This window comes from Cucurbita maxima, unplaced genomic scaffold (genome assembly GCF_002738345.1).
Source record: "Cucurbita maxima cultivar Rimu unplaced genomic scaffold, Cmax_1.0 Cma_Scf00036, whole genome shotgun sequence".
NCBI classification, from domain to species: domain Eukaryota; kingdom Viridiplantae; phylum Streptophyta; class Magnoliopsida; order Cucurbitales; family Cucurbitaceae; genus Cucurbita; species Cucurbita maxima.
Window position 1 is genome coordinate 30,537 of NW_019272052.1, and position 23,915 is coordinate 54,451.

At 34.2% G+C, this 23,915-nt stretch overlaps 2 protein-coding genes across 5 annotated transcripts in view; both read right to left on the reverse strand.

Moving 5' to 3' along the window:
- Window positions 1-23: 23 nt before the first annotated feature.
- Window positions 24-9,719, reverse strand: LOC111468399 (zinc finger CCCH domain-containing protein 37). The gene is made up of 12 exons (XM_023113609.1): window positions 9,203-9,719; window positions 7,999-8,246; window positions 4,252-4,311; window positions 4,053-4,130; window positions 3,892-3,951; window positions 3,573-3,791; window positions 3,319-3,356; window positions 3,186-3,232; window positions 2,987-3,099; window positions 2,337-2,390; window positions 829-960; window positions 24-364 (listed from the first exon to the last, which is right to left on the reverse strand). The coding sequence occupies exons 1-12, from the start codon at window positions 9,510-9,512 to the stop codon at window positions 203-205; spliced, it is 1,521 nt and encodes a 506-aa protein (XP_022969377.1). The 5' UTR covers window positions 9,513-9,719; the 3' UTR covers window positions 24-202.
- An 847-nt stretch (window positions 9,720-10,566) lies between these two features.
- Window positions 10,567-23,915, reverse strand: part of LOC111468397 (nuclear-pore anchor) — a 42,967-nt gene continuing 29,618 nt past the window's right edge. For all 4 annotated transcript variants that reach the window (XM_023113606.1, XM_023113605.1, XM_023113603.1 and 1 more), the window contains exons 29-48: window positions 23,479-23,562; window positions 23,328-23,402; window positions 23,044-23,228; window positions 22,852-22,954; window positions 21,221-21,337; window positions 20,905-20,997; window positions 19,555-19,710; window positions 19,093-19,146; window positions 18,275-18,388; window positions 18,059-18,136; window positions 17,830-17,979; window positions 17,616-17,687; window positions 16,884-17,039; window positions 16,698-16,751; window positions 14,547-14,634; window positions 14,358-14,434; window positions 14,156-14,284; window positions 12,734-12,838; window positions 12,207-12,381; window positions 10,567-12,107 (exon numbers count right to left, since the gene is read on the reverse strand). In XM_023113606.1, coding sequence (XP_022969374.1) covers window positions 10,783-12,107; window positions 12,207-12,381; window positions 12,734-12,838; window positions 14,156-14,284; window positions 14,358-14,434; window positions 14,547-14,634; window positions 16,698-16,751; window positions 16,884-17,039; window positions 17,616-17,687; window positions 17,830-17,979; window positions 18,059-18,136; window positions 18,275-18,388; window positions 19,093-19,146; window positions 19,555-19,710; window positions 20,905-20,997; window positions 21,221-21,337; window positions 22,852-22,954; window positions 23,044-23,228; window positions 23,328-23,402; window positions 23,479-23,562 — 3,390 coding nt within the window. In that variant the 3' untranslated portion in view covers window positions 10,567-10,782. The remainder of the gene's footprint in view (window positions 12,108-12,206; window positions 12,382-12,733; window positions 12,839-14,155; window positions 14,285-14,357; window positions 14,435-14,546; window positions 14,635-16,697; window positions 16,752-16,883; window positions 17,040-17,615; window positions 17,688-17,829; window positions 17,980-18,058; window positions 18,137-18,274; window positions 18,389-19,092; window positions 19,147-19,554; window positions 19,711-20,904; window positions 20,998-21,220; window positions 21,338-22,851; window positions 22,955-23,043; window positions 23,229-23,327; window positions 23,403-23,478; window positions 23,563-23,915) is intronic.

Genomic DNA, 23,915 nt, shown 5'->3' on the forward strand with positions numbered 1-23,915 from the left:
GATAGGACACAACCAACAAAACATTCACGTGTCAAAGTCATAGGCGCGCATTGATATTACAGAAGGGTAGAGAGGGAATAACAAGTATTGGTCTGTCAAATACAAGGAATAAATTTGATGCAGGACTGACTATGAAATCACAACTTCAGTTTATTTAAACAAGCTACAATGGTTGAGAAAGACGACATTATACTTCTGTTCATCAACTGGTTGGTTCATCTATCCGTTCTTCACCTTCTTTCCCTGGAACAAGTTGTACTGCTACCATTGCCATCACTTCTCCAGGAGGTGGGTGGTCAAATTTGCAAGTAGACCCATACTTGCAGGTACCAGTTTTGAGATAATATGGACAAATTATGGCATCCTGTCAAGTAAAAGGATTATTTCAGATACTCTTGGTTTACATATAAAATAATCTCAACCAGATAAGATGACTCAACAGGTAAATAACTTTCAATGTAGAAAGTCATCTTGTGATAAATAATCCTTTCGTTCATTTTTTTTTTTTTTTTTTCACATACCCAACAGTGAAAAATGTCCATAACAGGAGAAGAGAGCTCGTCCTATAAGGAGAAAATCACGAGTGTGTTCCAAAAGAGTGCTTCTGAGGCAATAACTCAGAAGCATTATTTTCAGAGAATAATTTATTCATAGACTAACAAACAAATCAGGAGGATAACTGTATTAACATTTACAACACCACGGCGTAGAAGAGGCAATGAAAGGATTTTGTCTAATATTCTAGTAGAGAACTTGTTTTTATAAAACTGACATGTAATTCTCTTCAAATAAATAAGAAAAACAATCAGCTAATTTAGATATATATACCTCCCTCCTTGGCAGTCCAGCAAGTGTTAGTTTCACATTATGTTGAGAAGCCTGCATTGGTGCTGACCGATCAATAGGGTGGTGAAATTTGCATCGTTCCCCAAATTTACAGTCCCCAGTCTTCATATAATACTACAAAAACAAATATTTAGGAACGAAAGAACATATCAACAAAACAATAAACTTACAACTAAAATTAATAACAATAACACCAATACCTGCCATTTCTCCAGGTAACAGATAACATACGAAGTATAGTAATGAAAAAAAAAATAATTACCTGAGTGCCATTTTTTTTGCACTTTTTTATGACATTGAGTGCCTTTTAATAATACGTAATGTTGAATCAACAAATTTGAGTTAACAAGTGAAACAAGAATCTATATATATCAAGTATAAATAAGTCAAACAAGAAAACTAAAATATAAAAAATGTAACATTTTTCCTGAAATAGACATTTTCATTCAATTGAAAAATTACATTGAGAAGTATCAAATTTAAAAAAGCAACAAATACAATGGAAAGAACAAACATACGAAGGAAATGCACCCAATCCAGATACTAAAATATAAAATAATCATAAGACCCCAAGCAATGACGTTAAGTAAGAACATTTTCAGCACCAAATATTGTAGTCATATTGTTAACGCTAATATGGTGCAATTTTTTTTTTTCCGTTTTTAACGCTAATATGGATTTTCAAATTACAAAAATAAAAGAAAATGATTTCTCTTTCCATTCTTTCTCCATTGCTTCATCTTCTCTTCTAATCACAGCCTACCGTCCAATCCACTCATCGTTCTGAACATAAACACAGTGGTCGTCCCTGCAGATTCTCATTGAACAACCCACTCATAAACATCCCGCATTATTTCACCACCAACTCATCTAAAAAACCGTTTGGTTCCGTAAAAAATTATATCTCAAAGCTCTTCCGTTCAATCATCCGTTTCTTGTTGATTGATGCAGAAATTGTGTTTTTGAATAGGCTTCCACCTTCTTTTTCGAGTTCCATATTCGAGAGAGAAGCTTTTGTCCTAGAATGTACTCCTAACATTGTAGTACTTCATTCTTGGACAACTCTTGAAAATTTTCTCTCTAAAAGGTTCCCCCTTGTAATTAGGTGTGCTCCCTCTTGAGAGTGACATTGTCAAGAGTTTCTTGATTTTCCATTGGTGACAATCAACTTTGGCCTGAGCAGTGGCTCAGATACCAAATTGGTGTAGCCTAAGAGTGACCAAGGAGAGTTTCCTCCAAAAAGTCTCAACCCCAATCTTTAGTATGAATCAAATTGTTCTAAAATAAATGGAAGAGACCTCTATTTATTAGAGAGCGAACTACAATCCAAAATTACAAAGGATAGTAAACACCTCGAGATTCATACTAACATAACATCATGATTCCCTAAAGAACCTATCAGGAGAGGGGGACAGCCATCAACATACTATCATCATATCATAACTCCAAAATCCTATTGGAGAAGGGGAGGGATGCGAAGAGATACTCACGTCACATTCTATCTGCCCAGGTCTTCGAGGGTAAATACTTGAGCTGGATCCCAACTGCAACATAAGAAAAATAGTTTGAGTTAGTTATTCACTACAAGAGGATTCATAAACTTCAATAGTTCAAACAGGATGTTATAGTAACGAAGTATTAAAAAATTGCATGCTTACGTTCTTAGACAAGGGACAAATATTTTCTCTATTTTCTCTATTTTCAAAGACTAAAATCAAACCATTACTCTGAAATCAAGGGCTTGACCGCATAAATGCATGTTTAATTAACAAACAATAAATAAATGAACTTGCAGTGAAAAAAAAGCTAGCATAAGACCCTAATGGAACATCAACTTTCTTTCTAATTGAAAAACTATAATTTTCATTGAGAAAAATGAATGAACACAACCGGACCAACCAAAAAGCCAACAAAAGACATGTCTCCAAAAACAACAGCCCCAAAAAGGATCCAAGCAGAAACTAGCCTATCAAAAAAAGAACACGAATCTAGAAAATTAAGGCCAAATGACATCAGACAACACAACCATCAAATTGGGAATTTTTAGAAGTAAAAACAAGGGGCCGCTTGAGTAGAAAGTTGATAACTATGCCAAAGGCCATAAAATCAACACTGTCCATCAAGACTAAGACGGACTTACCAGTGGCTGAATCAATCTGGGATCAACAGCTTGATAAATAGCATTAGAAGGATTAGAAATTCCAATATTCATATTAGCAGCTGAGACCATTGCTGGAGTAGATGGATTGATTGCTGCCAAAATTTCCAAGCATATTTTAAATGATCATTACATACCTTACAAAGTTTCAAAACTGCAAATGAGAAGATTACACGCATACCATTTCTGTCAGGGTGACTGTAGCGGCAAGTGGTACCATACTTGCAACTGATACGTAACAACCAATAAACATAAGACTCATCATTATTTTCTTAAGCAGAACTATCATAAATAAGTTGTTAGTGCTCATATACCTGCCCGTTTTCAAGTAGAATGGACAATCCATTTCACCCTGTTACAAGAAAGTTGTTTGGTAAAATTTAGATCTTGTCTAATGCAAAACAATTCAAAACTAAGGAAGGAATTTTCCATTAAGACTTGAACCATAATTTCCAGAAAGAGAAGTAACTGGCAACACAAAAGAAATAGAGTATTAAAAACACTGACATCCTCTGGGATACAAGAAAATAAATATTTAAACTTCTACAATTTTAATCCAATTTATTACCGGTCTAATTGGAAGTCCTTTAGAATTGTGTATTAGTGCCGGAGAAAATGAAACAGGAGGCTTAACAAGCTTGAAGTCTCCAATTCTTCCTTCTGTATTAGCTTCGATCAAAGTTTGTTCGCTATTTCCATTAACTTCCCCAGATAAAATTTGGATATCTTTTGGGTGATGGAACTTGCAGTTAACACGAAATTTGCAATTTCCGGTCTTAACATAGAACTGCAAGGGAAGAAATCAAACAATATGTCTATACCCGACTTGTACGCCTAAAATATTAGTAAAGAACATGTGTGTGCATGTGTGTGTATGTGTATATTACTGCACACAGTGGCTCAGATGGTCTCTCAGGTAAGGATGAAACATCAGATTTTTCAGCACCCTGAAAATAGTAAAAACATAATACATATCAACAAAGGAAATAAAAAAAAAGGTACCCAAAACAAGAATAAAGCTTGGAGACATCAGGTTCATACAACTTACCACAGATTCAGACGTATCTTTAGGGTGATTGAACTTGCACCTTGAACCAAATTTACATCGTTGAGTTTTCAAAAAGTACTGCAGGAATCAAAAAGGTCGTGAAGTAATGTAAGAAATATAAGTGCATATTACTTCAAAAAAAAAAAATAATAAATAAATAAAAAGATGTGAAGGATAAAATATTTAAAGTAGAACTCACTGGACAATCTGGCTCCCCAAGTCTTTCTGGGAGATCTTCACTACTAGTTATTTGTGGGACCTAAATAAATTATAGATGAGATAAACAGCCATTGGAGAAAGCAATATAAAATGGTATTAGAAGCACAAGCTACCTTAAGACTACAAGCGCAAAAGAATTTGGAAAACAGATACTTAGAAACGTTAACCATATCTATTATTAGGAACAATTGTGCAACTCATTTCATTCTTGGCAAAGGACAAAACTTGGCACCAAAATGGTGTCCCATGCAGAAATCTAACTAGGTGTTCAAGCCATCCAAAAATTCTTCAATTCCTCTAAAGCTAGATATTCCACAAAATAGAAAAGAAAGCAATATAAAATGGTATTAGAAGCACAAGCTACCTTAAGACTACAAGCGCAAAAGAATTTGGAAAACAGATACTTAGAAACGTTAACCATATCTATTATTAGGAACAATTGTGCAACTCATTTCATTCTTGGCAAAGGACAAAACTTGGCACCAAAATGGTGTCCCATGCAGAAATCTAACTAGGTGTTCAAGCCATCCAAAAATTCTTCAATTCCTCTAAAGCTAGATATTCCACAAAATAGAAAAGAAAGCAATATAAAATGGTATTAGAAGCACAAGCTACCTTAAGACTACAAGCGCAAAAGAATTTGGAAAACAGATACTTAGAAACGTTAACCATATCTATTATTAGGAACAATTGTGCAACTCATTTCATTCTTGGCAAAGGACAAAACTTGGCACCAAAATGGTGTCCCATGCAGAAATCTAACTAGGTGTTCAAGCCATCCAAAAATTCTTCAATTCCTCTAAAGCTAGATATTCCACAAAATAGAAAAGAAAGCAATATAAAATGGTATTAGAAGCACAAGCTACCTTAAGACTACAAGCGCAAAAGAATTTGGAAAACAGATACTTAGAAACGTTAACCATATCTATTATTAGGAACAATTGTGCAACTCATTTCATTCTTGGCAAAGGACAAAACTTGGCACCAAAATGGTGTCCCATGCAGAAATCTAACTAGGTGTTCAAGCCATCCAAAAATTCTTCAATTCCTCTAAAGCTAGATATTCCACAAAATAGAAAAGAAAGCAATATAAAATGGTATTAGAAGCACAAGCTACCTTAAGACTACAAGCGCAAAAGAATTTGGAAAACAGATACTTAGAAACGTTAACCATATCTATTATTAGGAACAATTGTGCAACTCATTTCATTCTTGGCAAAGGACAAAACTTGGCACCAAAATGGTGTCCCATGCAGAAATCTAACTAGGTGTTCAAGCCATCCAAAAATTCTTCAATTCCTCTAAAGCTAGATATTCCACAAAATAGAAAAGAAAGCAATATAAAATGGTATTAGAAGCACAAGCTACCTTAAGACTACAAGCGCAAAAGAATTTGGAAAACAGATACTTAGAAACGTTAACCATATCTATTATTAGGAACAATTGTGCAACTCATTTCATTCTTGGCAAAGGACAAAACTTGGCACCAAAATGGTGTCCCATGCAGAAATCTAACTAGGTGTTCAAGCCATCCAAAAATTCTTCAATTCCTCTAAAGCTAGATATTCCACAAAATAGAAAAGAAAGCTGCATATCAAAAAGACCCCCCTCGCCCCAAAAATAGTGTGAAACAGCACCTCCATCATCGAAGGATAAGATCTATTGTGCACCTCTATCCCATATCAAGTGCGCAAAATGGCAACCCCATGAAGCATGATCCAAATACCCTAAGCACATTTACATATGACATACCAATGAAGCCCTAACTAGATAAACGTAGAGGATTTGGAGATCCTAACCTTTTGCGATTAAGAGAAAGAACGAGGAACATGAGGGTGTGAAATGGATAAAAGATTGGAGTTTCATGAAAACGCCCTATAAGTATTGGGAGTCCACATATACGTCATTGAAACTCATTCAGCAAAACGTAGAAAAATAAAAGTTGGAAATACGAAATTGGGCAGAGCACAAAGACGCTAAAGATGTACGACACATTGTCCCAACTACAAGACAATAGAAATCACTGAAGCAAACTTTAATAAAGATTATGGGATCCCACAATCAAGCCTAAAACCAGTAACTGAGTCATCCCCGATAACAAACATTCAAAACTTAGAAAAGAAGAATAACATAGATAAAATAGCCTTCCAATGGTTCCTAACAGTTCCTTCAGTTCAGCTTCCGTTAGCAAGCTCTCAAAGAGTTTCGGAGTCTTGTTTCTTCATGCTTCAGTTTTCTTTGTTTAATTGAAGGATTTTAGGCTTCTTTTTGTCAGTTGTTCGGATATCTTGAAGCTAAGAAACACGATGTGGATGCAAGACACAAATACGACACGACACGAAAATGGTGACATGTCAATTTTTAAAATTCTATAACACAAATATGACAAGGGCACGCATGTTAAAATATACATTTTTCAATATATCTCACTTTTATACCAGACGAAAATTCAAAGACAATAAGTTTATGAATTTATATGCTTAAATAAATAAGTTAGCAATTCACTTTCAAAATTTATTTAAAGTCTAAGTGTTCAATATTTTTCTAACCAATGATAGAATAACATTGATTTTGTACAACTACTATCTAACACATCTTGAGCTAATAAGTGTTCCAATACGTGTCCAACAAGCATTAAGAGTGTCAGTGTCCAATACATACTCAACATCGGCATGTTGAAATGTCCAATACGTGTCAAATTTTGGAGTGTCCAAGTTTTCTTTTTTTTCTTTTTTTGTTTTTGATAAGAGACAATTTCATTGATGATTAAAATTTACAAAAGGGATGTATCACCCATGGTGTTTATAAAAAAACCTTCCTAATTTACAACTAGGGAGGTATAACTATAGGAAGTCTAATATAAATATTAGACAGTTTAACAATTATAGTCTTTCTTCTTAAATTTCTATTAAGAGGTCCTTCATGTAATTTATCTTTTGGTGTTTGAGAGTCTATTAAATCCTCCATTCATCAATGAAATTGTTTCCTTTCAATCTATATATATATATCAAAAGGAAAGAATATAAAATGAATGGATAAACCACGCATTATATCGATAATGTTGAATCCCCTAGATAATAGAAAAGGAGAATTGAAGGGAAAAAATAAATAAAGCATGAATAACTTGAACTTTCAATTTTTTTTTTTTTTTTACAATATTCCTAATTTACAATAATTCTCAACATAGAACTTAATGAAAAATCTATATTTTCTGAGTAATAAGTCCAAATCTCAAAATAATTCAAACTCAAGCTAATCACACCTGACTACCTAATAAAATCCCCTAAACTGTATTCCTAGTCATAAAGAAGTACATGGATTATGGCTTCCAATAATTATCCAAATACAACTCAAGAACTACAAATTCAAGAATTAATTGAAATATTCAATTCACTGCATTGCCCCCACATCAATTCAATGAATAGAAAGCTAGCACTGCATCATAATTTACATGAATATATTTTCCAAATCATAAGTTCAGCTAGCAAAAAGGAAAGATCAACCGCTTAAAAAAATGATATTTCTACACAGCATAGAGAAAAGGTGTCATCGAATACAGCACAAAATCAAGATATCATTCAAATTACTAACACCAAACCCCAGATCACTCACTCTTAATTTTAAGCATATGTGATAAACCTTTTAATGTATATGCCTATAAAGTATTTGTTTCTTTGACGATCATAATTCATCTTTATAGGTATGAAAGATAGCAGAAAACAGTCACCTCTTTCCAATCTGGGATTCCACCTTCAGGAACCCAAATAGGATGGTCAAACTTGCAGCTATCTCCAAATTTACAGGTTCTTGTGAGCATATAGTGGGCACAGTCCTTCTCTCCTGGCCTCTGTGGATATACATGCAAATTGCTTGTACTTTCAAATCTAGGACGCTTGGCTAAAGAATTTGAAGTATACCAGGCTTCACTTTGCCCCAAAGTGTTATAGGAACCCAAAACAGTCTGATCGTAGAGCACTATTGTACATAATAGACAAATATGTACAAGAAAGACAAACATGTACGTTACTATATAAGTATTTCTAGCACTACTATCTCGGCTGTATAGATTTAGAAATTAAATATAGTAGATTATGTAAAATATAACATTTTCAAAATATATACAGGAAAATAAACAGTCTGGATGAAGTCACATAGAATTTAAGGCCTTTGACACTTGAATTAAACATAAAAATCGTGAAAGATCTTATCAATTTAAGGCTGCTTCATGCTGCTATGGTGCAACTTAGTTGTACAGCAGCAGGATGAAAACAAACCATTACGTCGAACCCCATACATAAAATTATGCATACGACATAGGGGGCGTGCATGAATCACTTGAGACTTATAATACCATAGTTCCAGTCTCCAGAGAAGAAAATGGCTTCTATATAAAATACTTTGCAACGAAAACCATATGGAAATCCAGCTAGCCATGACAGAGAGAAAGTAAGAGAATAAGTACTACTATCTTCTCCGTTTTGGTACTGAACTATTGTTTGGGTTGTTGTTCGTCCAATATGCCGAAGATATGGAAGAAAATAAAATGACTCGAACATCATGGAAATTTAGGCCACAAATCATATGTAAAGTTCCACAAGAAAAGAAAAACAAGAAAAATACTAATAACAAAATACATAAACACCCATATATAATAAAGAAAAAGACAGCGAACAGCACGAATGGAAGCACTGAAGCCAAACCAAAGCCACATGATCACGAATGCCAATTGGTGGTCATGCGAAAGCAGGAAAAAGAATCAAAACATGTAAGTATCCCATCAGTGATGTTTTCTGAAAGCAGAAGTGAACAAATTCATTCGGCCTCATTTTCGTGAAACTTTAAGTTAATGTCCAAGTACTCAACTAATTATTTTACGTCATTTTCTAAAGTGATTTTCCAAGAGATTCAAGTAGACAGCGAATAAAACTTACCGTCAGAAGAACGTTGAGAGACCGAATGCGACGTTCTTGGGACAATGTCGGCGGCGGATAACCTAAGGGCTTCATTCTGGGTCGAATACATGGTGGTACCACGATCAATAAAAGAGTGCTTAATGGAGAGACCGGAGGCCAGCGAGTCTGACACGAGGTAACGGCCGGAGACGATGTTGGAGAGGGAGCGGGAAGACGAGTATGCGGCGGGAAGAGGTGTAGTGGCAGTGGCAGTGGCAGTGGCAGTGGCAGTTGAAGTGGCAGGTCCCGCACCGTAGACAGAGCTGTAACCGTGCAATTGATTAGCCATTTCTTTTATCCAAGACGCTGAAGAAATTGAAAGAAGCACCAGAGTAGACCAGAGTGGCAAACCCTAAAGAATACGTATCGTGAAGATTGGTCCGGCCGGAGACGCAGGCCGAGCTCCAACTTTGACCGCCAAATGAGTTTTCTTTTATCCGTTTTTTATTTTCACCGCTTATAATAAGGATTTGTTTTGTCCGACTTTTTGGGGTTTTGACCGCGAAATCACGGGAAATATTCCAATGGCAAGGATAAAGAACATGTTCGGGTTTCATATAAAATCAATTATGCAAAATTACTTGTCGCTCAATTTTGACAACATGTCCCGGTATAGGTGAAGAGGTAGATGGGGAACAATGAAACAAGGGAGGGGAAAGAGTAAAAAATGAAGGTAGTTAATATGTCAAAGTTAACCTTATAAACGGTTTTGAAAACTATGAATTTTAATAAATAGTGATTTTCCACGTAACTATAACTATATGATCTTTTGTAGGTTAAGTTTTAATGGTGTACTTAATTTCCTCAAAATTAGCATGGATAAGTCGGTTTGGGATAAATTTTGGCCATCAACTAGAAATTATCCCACATCTTTAATTTATATGTTCCAATGAACACTTCCTAAGGTTAATGCAAAGTAGGTTTTGTGTCAAAAGAATGATTCATAAGTGATATGGGTGTTCTTTGTGTGACTTTGCTATAAATAAGAAAACCATCAAATTATTATACAATAAGTACTTTACACAGCAAAATTTGGGAAATTATTACAACTCCCTCTAGGATATGCTCATATTGGGAACAATTAGTTTGATAGGTCAAATTGGTATTAACATATTTTATAAGACATTAAGCATTGACATGAAAATTAAAATTTAATTTGAAGTTGAAATGATAAATTTCATGTGGAAGATGAATCAAATAACTTTATCAATTGTAATTTACTCAGCTCTCTGCATAATCGTAAATAAATTAACATGTTCGAAAATTAATTATTTTCATGCACAAGAAACACTAATCTAAAAGCAAAGTAAAAAATACATCTAACTTGAAACAAAATTTGATTAGCTGCAGCACAGATAGCATTTTAAAATTGCAAGTTAAAACCTCTGCTTCAAGTATAATGCTTTAAGATATGGCAATTATATAAACGGTTCGTTTCATAAGCAGGTGATATAAACACAATTAAATGATATTTGTCAAAAGAGAAAAAAACGGGCTTAGACATAGAAATCTAATTGAAACCTTGGCTCGCTCCTATACAATCATCTAGCATTGCAGTCTTAACTCCTACCTGATTCCCCAGGTGGTCCCCGTCCAGATCGTTGACCACGGCCACCTCGCTCTATCCGACCACCCCGGCCACGCAATCCTCTCACAGGGCGTCTATCCAATGAAGAAACAACTCCAGCCTGTCTCAGCATAGCTCTTTCCTTGGCTCGCTCTTGCAAATTTATTGTAGTAGACGTGCTACTACCGACAGGAGACGACCGTTTAGCAACAATGGGGCTACCTTGTTTCGAATCATTTATTTCTGGCGGCGTACTCGAAACGTTCTCGGTAGCTACTGAGGTGGTTTCAACAGCCTGATCACTCTCCATATCAATCTGGTTACTATCAGTTGGCTTATCTAAAATTTCGGAAGTTTCCTCAGCTGCATCACCCTCATCATTCTTTTCTTCATTTTGAATCTCAGGGGAGTTTATCTCGCCAATCTCCATGTCTGTGACAGCCATCGCATCATCATCAACTCTAGATGGGGAGGCATCAGGCGTTGCAACTGGCTCAATATGATCGTCCCCTATTTCAATGCTTTCAACATTATTGGCACCCTCCAGTTCCATAACTTCAGGGGCCACCTCACCTTCCTCTCTCTCGCTTCCAATCTCTGAAGTTAGATGCCAGTTGTCTGGTTCAGCTTGATCTTTTAACCCATCATCTGACACCGCTACAATCTGCTTATCCAGATTTTCATCCATCCTGTCAGTGTGTATCTCCTCATGGCTGATAGATCCATCAGATGATAGTTCTTTTGGCCTATCAGCCTTCTCCCCTGCAATTTCAACCTCTTTTTCAACATCAGCTGCATCCTCACTTGAACCATGAGGAAACTCACAAACATCAGGAACTTCTTCCAAGGGCGACTGAGTTTTGAGACTTTCCAGAGAGGTAGAAGATGGTCCACCAACGTCATCAGCCAAGGTATCTGACCCTTTAGCCTTCTTCATGACAGGAGCTGCCATTTCAGTAATGCTCTCCCCAGGGATAACTGCATGTTCATGCAATTCAGAAGCTGTCGCTACACGCTTGCGAGCCAGCTGATGGGCTGATGTAGTAGATTCACTTTCAGTTTCTGATTTTCCAGAAGTTGCACGCTTGCTTTCACTGTTTGGTAATTCTGATGTTGACATGTCTATATCACCCAGAGACCCTCCTGGTTTTCCAAGACGAGGTCGAACCAACTTTCGCCCTGCTTTACGCGTTTCTACTTTTGCCTTGGATAATTGACCTTTCTTTTCCCGTTCTTCTAGGATTTTGACAGGAAAGTTGGTTGTTACAGGAGCCACAGGCACTGCAACATCAGGCGTTTGGAGAGGAACATCAGGACCTGCAAAATTTAGAGCTTTCATATCACGTAAATGGGGAAGAAGCAAAACTAGTAATTGTAACTGTTACAGCGTAAAAATTAGATGTTACGCTAATGCACCTGTACTACTTTGTACCAAAGCATCTGTGACCAAAGAAACCTCTGAAGTAGCATTCTGAGCTCCAAGATCAGTCAAAACTGACTGCACAGTCTTCTCAAAATTCTCAGCAGCTAAAACGTAGGTAGAAGCAAGATCGTCCAAGCCAATCCCTGAAAGTGGCTGAGGTAAAGCATCCTGCTATGACAAACAATCACACATGTAAACAATCAACAAAAATATTTAAACAGTTGGTACGCTAAAAGAGAGAAAAAATGAATGAAAACTTTTGTCAAATTCATAATAATTCTAAAGCCCAGAGTGCCATGCAAGATTTTCTCTTTTTGCTAATTGTTTCAAAAGAAACCAGAGAAGAATCTCATTGAAAGCTTTGGTAGAAATTTACCAATCTATCTACTCACATTGATTCTCGAGGCATATCAGCTTAATTCAACACATCTCAACAAATCAATATAAAAATTCCAACAACGTTAACCCAGGAAGGGATCAAAGCATGATATACCAAAATTTAGAATAAGCAAGTCATTACCTCCGAAAGATTGCTTTTAGATTGTCTAAGCTTCTCAAGTTCATCAGAAGCTTGCTTCAAGTTTCCCTTATGCTTCTCCAAATCATTTAAGATCTTTGATTTTTCCTATATAAAAAGAAGGTAAAGACAGACCTATTAGGATGCACGGGAAACAGGAAAAATGACAAAGCAAGTTTGATTTAACTTCCAAGAGATCCGTTGACAAGATTATTTGCAGAATCTTTCCAACTCAAAGAGTTATATTAAAGGAAGAAGCATAACCATGCTCTCGTTTCTGGTTCTTTATAAAGACAATTGTATTGTGGAAGGCAGACAAGTTAAATCCCAAAGTCCTAAATCTTGGAAAAATTTTAAAAACATACTCATCATAAACTTAATTATTAGGCAGGTGGCTTCAAAGTTCAAAACGAGTCAGGTTCAAATTTTTCATTTCTTACTGAAGTAGGCCAAGAGTTTATTATGGCACTGCCAATTCAGAACTTTGCCACAACTCTGACCCCGAAGGACACTATCTGACATCAAGCTAGAATTGATTCACGAGAAAAAATAAATAAAAAGATTCACAGATACTCCATCATAAGATCCACAATCCATATCACAAATATATGCCAGATGGCACGATGTTCTATTGAAGATGGCCTGTTATCAAAACTCGCGAAGCTAAATTACCTTTTGTCAAAAAGAATTTGATGATTCAAATTGGGCTAAACTAATAAAAATACCTCAAAAGTTTGAACTTTTTCTTAAGAATACCCCTAAACTTTCAAAAGTTTCAATAATATCCTTAACTTTCAAAAAATTGCAAGAAATACCCTTACCGTTAGTTTTGGATGGAAATCGTTAGTAGTTTGTTTAAAAAATATGCTTAAGTTTTTAATAAATACCCCTGAACTTTAAAAAGTCTCATTAATACCTTTACCTTTTTAAAAAAGTTAAAAAATATCATCCTTTTAACTCTTAGTACTGTGTTTAAAAAATACACATCAAATTTTAAAAGTAGAATTAACACCACTTACCTTTACAAAAAAAAAAAAAAAGTTCAAAAAAATTCTTAGCATCAATGTATGGACGATATCGACACCTCATAGATTATCTCCAAACTTTTTAATCTACTTTTGAAAGTTCATGAGTATTTTTAAACGTGATATTAACGGTAAATGTATTTTTGAATTTTTTTAAAAAAATTTAAAAGTACTTTTGAAGTTTTTAAAGGTTTAAGGGCATCAATGAAACTTTTGAAAACTCAAGGATATTTTTTAAACACTTTGAAAATTAAACAGTATTTTTGAAACCCTTTTAAAAGTTCAACAATATTTTTGAAACAAAGTATTAGCTGTTTCCATTTTTGAACGTCTGTTAAAGTTTAAAGGTATTATTGAAATTCTAGAGATGAAACAAATGCAAAAAAGGGGATTATGAAACCTGCTCAACGATAGTATAAGAATCCTTTATTGCCTTCTCAATTTTCAACCGTCTGCTTTTCTCTGTACGACTATCTTCCTTCTCTCTTTTTAGTTCTTCTCTCAGCCGCTCCAGATGTTTCTCAAGTATCTGAGCAAAAATTTAAAAAACAAATGTAAATTGAAAGGAACTGGTGAATACAAGCAGCAAGTGATGAATCAACCTGAATTTTAGTGTCCTTTTCTTCTATGGTCTGCTCACCAGTTGAATCTCCAGTGGACCTTTTCCCGAAAACATTCACTTAAAAACAAAATGAAAATTTATCATTTGAAGTCCAAACACCATCGACAACATCTAAAAACAAACAAGAATTCCACAGATTCATTCATAATAATGAAGAATACTAGGCTACCTTGTTTAATGTCTTCCAACTGCCTCAAAAGAGCTTGATTTTCTTTGCCCAATTCATCCTTTTCCTTTGAGACAATTTCAAGCTTTCGCTGCAATAAGGAATAATATGAATAAACTAACCGAACTGTATTAATAGATTGCTTGACCGCATCCTCATTGAAATTACTATTTTGCATTATTCAATGATATAAACTAAAACGAAAAGCTTTATTATACTTTTTTTAAGAAAAAATAATTGGGAGGTAAATACGATTTCAAAATGAAACCGAGCTTCCTAATTTATCCTAGTTCTAAACTGAATACCTACGAACTTACAGGTTCAAATTAAACATTGCGCTGCCATAAATCCACAAGATAGCAGCTGGGAACTTATATAAACCCCTCTAGTAAGCCAACTAACGAAGATGAGGCTGTAATTGTCAATGTTCTCACATTAGGCAGGCATACACTTTAAAACTAAAGTTCTATTACTCCACTTTCTCACAGAGAGTTTAAAACTCCCACTCTTTTCTTGCTCAATTGAATCTGGTAAGGTGCACCTTCGAAAGAAACTCAAGTTCTATTACTCCGTTTTCCAAGTGAATAATCATTTTATGCGTGTAGACTTCTTGATGAATGATTGAGTTGAGTCTACGTCTTCTATTTGATGATAAATATTCTTAAAGTAAGCCCTGACCACCAATGTATGATACGTTACTATGTGTACTAACATGTAATTTGTGTTATTAATGTTCATAGAGAATGTGAAAAGTAATCCCAAATGAAAGTTGGGGGAATAGTGTCACATGCTTCTCCAAGGAGTGTTGCCCAGCCCAAGGAGTGTTGTCTGTGACCACATGTCAGATGTTCAGGTCATGTTTGTCCAGGACGTGTTATCCATGGCCGCAAGCCCGTTCCAAACCACCTTTTACTTGCTTTCATGTCCAGGACGTGTCAATATGGGAGTGTATGACCGGTCATCAAAATCATGTCTACACTCGCCGGGGCTAAAATGCCTCAAAATGTACTATAGGAAATGTGACTAGTTGTCAATTCTTCCTACCCAGGTTTATATGCTATTAGAGTCACCGTTGTTGCTTATTCGCTTTTAGCTTATAACATTGTTTTCTTTAAAATTGTTTTTAATGTATTTCCTTGCTCACGTTTCTAAAACATTTCTCTCAAACATGACATGAGGCTCTAGCATACGCCAACATTGTCCGCGAAGTTCAAATTTCACATGATTGACTTGTTCGCTAAATTAGAATAATGTCGCACAATTGCTGTCCTGCTACCACAAGAGTGATTGTGACACATAGCATGCAAAAAAGTAATACCAAATAAAGTTGTACTTGACAATGAGATGAGGTATATTCAACTTAATAAGCAGTTTGTTAGCCATGTGCATATGCATATATATTTTGAAATGAAACAGACAAATATGTTTTCGTATCAACACAAACAACAACTTAGGGGCAAGGGTGGAGAGAACACCTACCCAAAACGGAAAACTATTACAAAAAGGCCTTCCAATTTCTAGAAATTAATGCAAGACTGTAAAAACTCCAAAAATCTTTGTGACTTGAACTCCATCAAGAGACCAAGTGCTGTATACTATAGACAAAATATTTAATTATGTGCATATAACTATATCAATGTCCAGGGTGGCTATATCAAACATGCATAGTCAAGTGACATGTTTGAGAAGTATTTATTGGAACAATAACTGAGGCATGGTTATGATTTTATTTTAAGATATCTTAAATTGCATAGTCGATGTGAGCATACCTCAGTGGTTAAAGCATTTTTTTTTTTTCAAATTTCCACTCTTACTTATGATGTAAATTTTTATTTTTTAAAAAAAAAACAAAAAGCTTGAATCATGTGTTAATTTACTTGGTGGGCACCTTGTACTTGTACACTCACCCCCCTAGCATTCCCCGGTTTCTTACTTTTCTTAATGGTCTTTTGCTTCCTCTTAATGAAATCAATATCATTTCTGATTAAAAAAATATAGAAGTTGTAAATTCAAATGCCTTGATTCAAGCCTACTTAATATATCAAATATTCCAGTAGTTTCTCAATGTCAAATATTGTAGAGTTCAGTATATTTGTAATACGATTAGAATGATGGTCTAAGGAGCTAAACAGCAATAGTTAAACAAAGAGATACCTTAAACTGAGAAAAGAATTTCTTCTGTTTCTCCATATCTGTCCTCAGATTGGCCTATGCACAAAAAATATCCACATGAAGACAAAACCATAGTTGTTTGATTTTAGAAAAATGTGTAAATCTTGATTCAAAGAAACAGAAAAATCATAAATCAAAAACTAAAACTAATGAACTTAACTTGTGTACCTCAATATGTTGAACATCATTCAGTTTCTTTTCCCTTTCCTTCAGTTCAAATCTGCAACTAGAAAGGTCTTGCTCCAATTGAGATATCGATTCCTGTCTTTCAGTGATAAGCATTTTGATTTTTGCAATTTCTGCATCTTTCTCATTCAGCTCCATCTAGTACAAGAAAGTTGAAAGAAAGTGATTGAAACCCAATCTTTATTATGCAACATCAAAGAGAAAATAAACTGATTATAACCTTTCAAGATGGCTCGTTCTCCCAAAAAAACTAATCCCAAAATTGACACTGCCAACCAAACCCCCCAACTCATTCTATTTATATCCAAGTGGAAGCCCATGCATCAATAAACGTTTTGTCAATTTCAGAAATGATTTTAGTGTCAACCAAATCCAGAACATCATCAATTTAAATATTAATATTAGTAAACAAATATATCACAAGAAGTGCTTTGTCTTGGTGTAAATTGAGCCCTCCTATTTGTAAGGTTTTTGAAATAATATCAATAGGAACTCTACTCTTTTTTGTAATTTCAACTTACATAATAAGTAAACACTCATTGTCTATAAAAAAAAAATCTCCTTGCAGGGGCAAAGCCTCCATGGAAATTAAAGGGGATGGACCCTGAGCATAAAGCAAAGACTACCCCCTCTATTATGACTAGAGAAGAAAAAAAGTAACATATATTAAAAATAAAGATGTTCTCATTATAATAAGAGAGAACAGGTGGTTACCTGCATTCTTTGAACATCATCCTTCACACGATTATAATCTTCATAATCTATATTCTTAGATTTTTCAAGCAACTGCATACACAATCCAATCAGAAATGAACTTGGACATCCATCTAAGGAACGATAAAATATATGTGCTGTGGATAGAATCCAGAGAAGAGAAATGTAGAAGTTTTGATAAAACTAGAAAATCAATCTTCATATATAATAATACCTCAGAGACTCTGCTTTCAAGATGAGCCTTCTCCACTTTCTGCGATTCAATCTCCATTTTGCAGGCTTCCACCTCCACTTGTCTCATCTTCAGCATGCTCTCAAAGTTCTCTGTTTCACTTTTAGCCTTTCTAAATTCTTCACGTAGTTTCTGTGATCAGGCATTTATTAATTAATAAAAGTTACCTCGAGGAGATGAAATTATGAGTGATAATGTATCCTAAAGGTACCTGGCATTCCTCAAAATTGTGCTTATTCTCTTCTCGCAGTTGGATATTGCTTTCACGAAGCAAGTTCATCTCCCTAACCTGCAAAAAAGTAAACCTTCATATACTACAAGATGAAGACAATAATGCAGCAGATACTGTATCCCTCTGATGGTTCGCTAGTTTCCTTAAAACATAAAATGGGCTCCTGAATGAGCCAAGAAAGATATTAAATTTAACCTGAAGTTGCAAAGATTTAATTTCCTCCTCGGTTAACAATAATGCTTTTGAGCTTTGACGCTCAGCATTAAGTGAAGTTTGTGCACTCTCCACAGCTTTAAGAGCACTTTCTAACTGCATGAGAAAACAAAAAGGTATGAAAGAGCTTATATGAAGTATGGTGAACATAAAAAAATTGGTGATTACGCAGACACAGCACAACTTACCAACTAAGCTAATCAGTAAACAAGTATGAACTACTTAACAAACAACCAGGATTTATATAACCAGCCAACATGCAGGGTAACTAACAGAACAGAGATATTTAACTAAACCGCACTTGGAATACAACTAAAGATCTAGTTCACGTCAAACGAAGACAATTTCCCAATTATTAAATCAATAGGAGAGCTGATACTCAGTGAAAACATTTCTTGAAAGGGTGGTACGTTAAGGCCATGAGATGTCAACCAAACTATATTCTTATATGGAAAAAGGAATCACCACAAGCAAGAAAAAGAATAAAAACAACACAATTAGTAAATACTGAGCTTTTTTCTTCTTCTTTAGAGCTCAACAATTGTGAGCTCAAGAATTGAATCGTCAAACTAGTGACAAGTGTCTTGTCTATCTAGCTAGGCACGAATTCGATTAAATATTGACAGTGTTTGTACTTATTGGAAAGTTCAACACAACCCTGCCATATTTTATAGTTTAGTACCAAGGAATGCACTTCTTTACAAGTGCATGCACATACACCAAAATGCAGCATAAACGACTCGAAAGCTGTAGGCAAACAATAAATTGATGTCTTTAGTGCATAAAACAAAGGAACCTACTTGTGACTGCAATCTCAACTTGTCCTTCTTTAGCAAGGAGATCTCTACTTCAGCCTGTTTACATAACCAATAATATTAGCATATTTAAATGTTGTCAATCAACTATTAACAGAATATAGGAGACAACACAGGAACATGAGTGATTTATGCTGCAAGGTCTATACAATCACCAAAATTTTGCGATTCAGGTGGAGTAAACAGACAGACAGATCTTGAGAAAGTTCTACGCAATCTATGAACTACAGAAATTTATTAGAATAATGGCCCAAAACATTCAAAACCACAGAAGAATGATATTTGACATCATTATTATTCAGGAAGAGAAAAACACTTTATTATAATCCCGAAGTCCGGAGTAAAAAACTGCAGCATTGCAGTGTCACTGTAGCATGAAACATAAGAACACAACGGGATGCTTTAACAATAAAATAAGGGAATACCAATAAGGAAAAGGAACATTACAATTTCTTTTGTCCGTCTGAGGTAACTAACCACACTCTGCATACCAGAATCCCCAACCATCTCAGTATTAAGTTCGGAAGAAACTCCAGCCAACTTTTGATCTTTCTCCGCCAATCGAATGTGGAATGCCTCAAGTTTAGCATGCAGAATTTTATTCTAGAAAATGAATACAATAGAACAAATAAGCAAACTGGGCATGTCACATGTGCATATAACTTCCACAAAATGTTCAAAGGAAACAAACCCTTAAGAGGTCTTGTTTATGATGCCGAGGAAAAGAATTTATGGAAATAGAATTATTGAGAATCTGTTTGGTAATGCATGGGAAATGTTGTTACAATTTTATATAAATGAAGTATTTTCAACAATTTTATCATATTATTTGATTTTGTTAACTATTTTACTTTAATCAAGTCAGATTATTAAAATAATTTTAAATACTAAAATTTAAGTTTATTTTATAATAAATCTTAATAATTATACTCAAATAAATGATTTTAATAAAAGTAAATAAACTTTTAAATGTAAATACTTAAACTTATAAATCTTATACCATTATAATAATTTATTAATAAAATAATAATATGGCCTTAAATTTTAATTTAATTTTCATCCATTAATAAGTATATTATAAATAATATGCATTAAATTTTAGGTTTTTGAGTTGATTTAGCCATCAATATTAATAATTATTCTCAAATAAATGATTTTAATAAAATTATACAAAGTTAAATAATTAGTATAGTCATCCAATTGAATAATTAATTATACATGTTATAGTTCAAAAATCAAATACGATGTAGAGTGGAGTAAATGATGATATGATAATAATAATAATAATAATAAATTGTAAAATAGTAAGAAAGATAAATAAATATAAAATAAAAGAAAAAAAAAGTAAAGAAAATGAAAATTTAAAAAATAGAATAAAAAAATAGAAAAGAATGTAATAAAGAAAGGGAAAAAAGAAAATCCATGAGTTTGGAAGGGTTTTAACAAACCCTCCAAAATGATGCCTAGGGAAAACTTGAAACAAACAAGGGTAAGGGTATTTAAACCTCATGTCCTTTCCCACCCTCTTTTCCCACAAAACCAAACGGCCCTAGGAAGTGAAAGGAAAAAACAAGCAAACTAAAAAGAAAAAATTAACTACAATTCTTGCTATCTATATATATTCTACGATGTAGAAATAGACAACATGCAGGAAAATTTAAGAACATAGGGCCTAATTGTAGTTTCTGTAACAATTTGTAATTTTTCTTTGAATTGTTTTAGTTAGTTAACTGGGTTAATAGCAGAACTTCTCGAATTAAAATACCGTCGTCAAACATAAACACATCTAGGAATGACCTGTTCATTGAGTTCATTGTATGCCTTGTCAGCTTTATTCTTAAAATCCTCAAGTGCTACTTTCCCACCTTCCCACTTGGCCTTCAGTTCTTCCTACATAAGACATCACGCACGGTCATGCAGGAAGATATAGTTAAGAGTGCATGCATTTGCACAGTAACACTAAAAGGGAAGCCTCCAAATCCTCACACACCCTGGTTTAAATGTTACAACTAAATTGGAAAACAATTGAACAAAATTCCATAAAGGGGTAACAAAAAATCACTATGGAAAAGCCTTTTCTTTAAGCATCCAGAAGTACAAAACGAAACATTACATTTTCTGTTTTGTAAGCATCAGCTAATTTACGAAGCTCAGCTGCTTCCTCTTGTAAAGAAGCCAAAGCTTGTGATGTTTTTGTCAGCTCCTGAATCGTCTCTGACTGGAGAATAACCTGATACAAAGGAAAGATAGGTCCGTCGTCCGGTGATAAACTGCTTGCTCACAACGAAATTTAAAAAGAATATCCAACTTACCAAGACTGCTACTTAATGAAATTTAAGCAGATCATGCAAGACCTCAACATTCTTGACAAACATTGGTAAAGGGGAAAAAGTATTAAGTAATCACTTCAAATACAAAACATGAAAACATGAAAGGGAAAATGGCATGGTAAAAGTTATCACTTTCAACTTATCTTTAGCAAGCAGCTACCCTCTCTAAAAGAGTGTCAATATGTATTCATATATGCATACATAAGCACGTGCACACACATAATTATGTATGTATGCAAATATGTATGTATGTATGTATGTATTAGGTTGTTTTATCCGTCTCCTTTACATATCTAGTCATTTATAGACTAACTTATTTTCACACCAACTTAATTTATTTAGTGCTTATTGACTTGAATTATAGTAGACCTTTAGATTTATTCTCAATATTAGTTAAATAATGATGTTCGCTAAGAGGACAGTATTTTCTTTCCAACAAAAAACGAAATTTTTATTGAAGGATGAAAAGATTTAAAATGCTATAGCACAAAGGTTTTTAAAAACGAATTTGCAAAACAAATATTCATTGAATTCATTTGACGCAGAAATCTGGAAACCTAAAACATAACACATAATCCAGATTGCATGTCAAACTGACCCTTAGGTCTTATTTCAGGGCTAGTGGCTCCAATTTTTTAAACAGCACAGAAGATCTCATATATCCAAAGCAATAGACAGAGGCCAAAAAATCAAGCTATCTCAAGAATGACCCTTGGGGAACACAAGCTCTAAGAAAACCTTTTCATCAGCGCTCTAACTTGGATCACCATCATATTTGTGAATGTCAAAAGTAATACCACTAACACTACCATTATCCTCTTAAAAATCGCCTCAGTATTCTTCTCCGAATGTTCTTTAGTATTCTTCTCCAAAGGTACTTCGATGAAATTATTAATTGAAGAGTGAATAATACAAAGAGAAAAGTGGGGATCAATCTTGTTCTTGAAGAAGATGGGTCAAACACCTTTTAGTGATCACTAAAAGATTTTTTCTTAGAACCAAGAAGGATTGTTGATTAAATCCTTATCTTCAACCTCTTTGAAAAGAGAATCAAATCATCTTTAAAAGTTCACCGCAAAACCGGCATTATTATCTTCAACAGTGGTTGCTAACAAACCTTTTAAATGCCATTTGCCAACCTCAACACCCAAATTCGATCTTCTAAATACTTAACAGACCTACCCCACTTCTCTTCTAAAAGAAATCACCCACTTTTCTTTTAGATATGATAATATCTCATCTTGGCATAAATAGAGACAGAATAAAATGGTATTTATCCAAAAAAAAAAAAAAAAACATCCAACCACATTTTGAATTTTAAAAATATAGTCCATGCAAAATGCAACCAAGTAGCAACTATATTTGATTTTTATCTGTCAATTACCATATTATAAGAATGGACATAATGTCTAACCTGTCTTTCGTAATTAGCTTGAGCAGTACGCCATTTTTGCTGTTCCCTTTCCAAGTCTTCTTTTAAATAGGATATCTGAATTTCCATTTCCAGAATCTTAGACCTACAGAAAACAATAAAGCTTTTTTATGAGTTACTACATGATAACATTGGAGAATGAAAAAAGAAAAAAGAAAAAAGAAAGAAACTCACGTTTTTGCAGCATTTTCTTCATTCAGATTTCTAACATCTGCCAGGGAAGATGCAATAGCCTCTTCCTTCAATCTAGCAGCAGAAGCTATTTCTTGAGATTTTAAAATAGATTCATTTTCAAGTTCAGCAACCCTCTCTCTAAGCTGAAGAAGTTCGACTTCCAAAGATTTCTTCATTTTCTCAGCCTATATATGTCAACTCAAGTTTTAGTAAAGGAAGAAATAAGAATATGAGTAAAAAATAAAAAAGCCACCAAGTGTTTCCAGTACAAAGTACTATAATACCTCAATCTTGAAAGATTCATGAGCACATTCCATCTGTTTCACAGCTTCTTCATTTACCTGTGCAATGCTCTTGTACTGAAAACAGAAAATTTTAGCTCAAGTTACTAAAGCACTATACACAACAAATTATATAAATACGAAAGTTATGCACCTGTAGCATATGTTCTTTACAAGCTTGTGCTTCTTCTTTAAATTTCTTAATCTCTGCCTCCGTTCTATGCAAATCTATGCCAACCTAGGCCACATTAATTCGGAAGCTTGTTAAGATTAAGAACTCTTGAAAATATACAAAATAAAAAGGTACAATAAGTCATACAAAAATAATTAGACTGATCAATCTGTGCATATATGTGCATTGAGAATGACTTATGGAAGTCTAGATAAATTTTATCAAATATATAATTGATATAATACAAAATCTAAACATTTCATGTCGTAACAAAAATCAAAACCAATGACCGAAGTATGGAGCATGAAGCCCCTTATAAATGAAAATGCTTTTATTGTAGTAGATTAGTTTCTGTGTTACTGTAGATTAATTTTAATTACTGTCGCGATTATTGATTGTAATATGACTGTAAATAAGTA

Coding starts and splice junctions, on each gene's coding strand:
- LOC111468399 (XM_023113609.1), bottom strand. CDS start 9,512: ATGGCTAATCAATTGCACGGTTACAGCTCTGTCTACGGTGCGGGACCT. Junction 3,792..3,891: donor CATCTGAGCCACTGTGTGCA/GTAATATACACA, acceptor CTTCCCTTGCAG/TTCTATGTTAAGACCGGAAA. Junction 365..828: donor CTGGACTGCCAAGGAGGGAG/GTATATATATCT, acceptor TTTACTTGACAG/GATGCCATAATTTGTCCATA.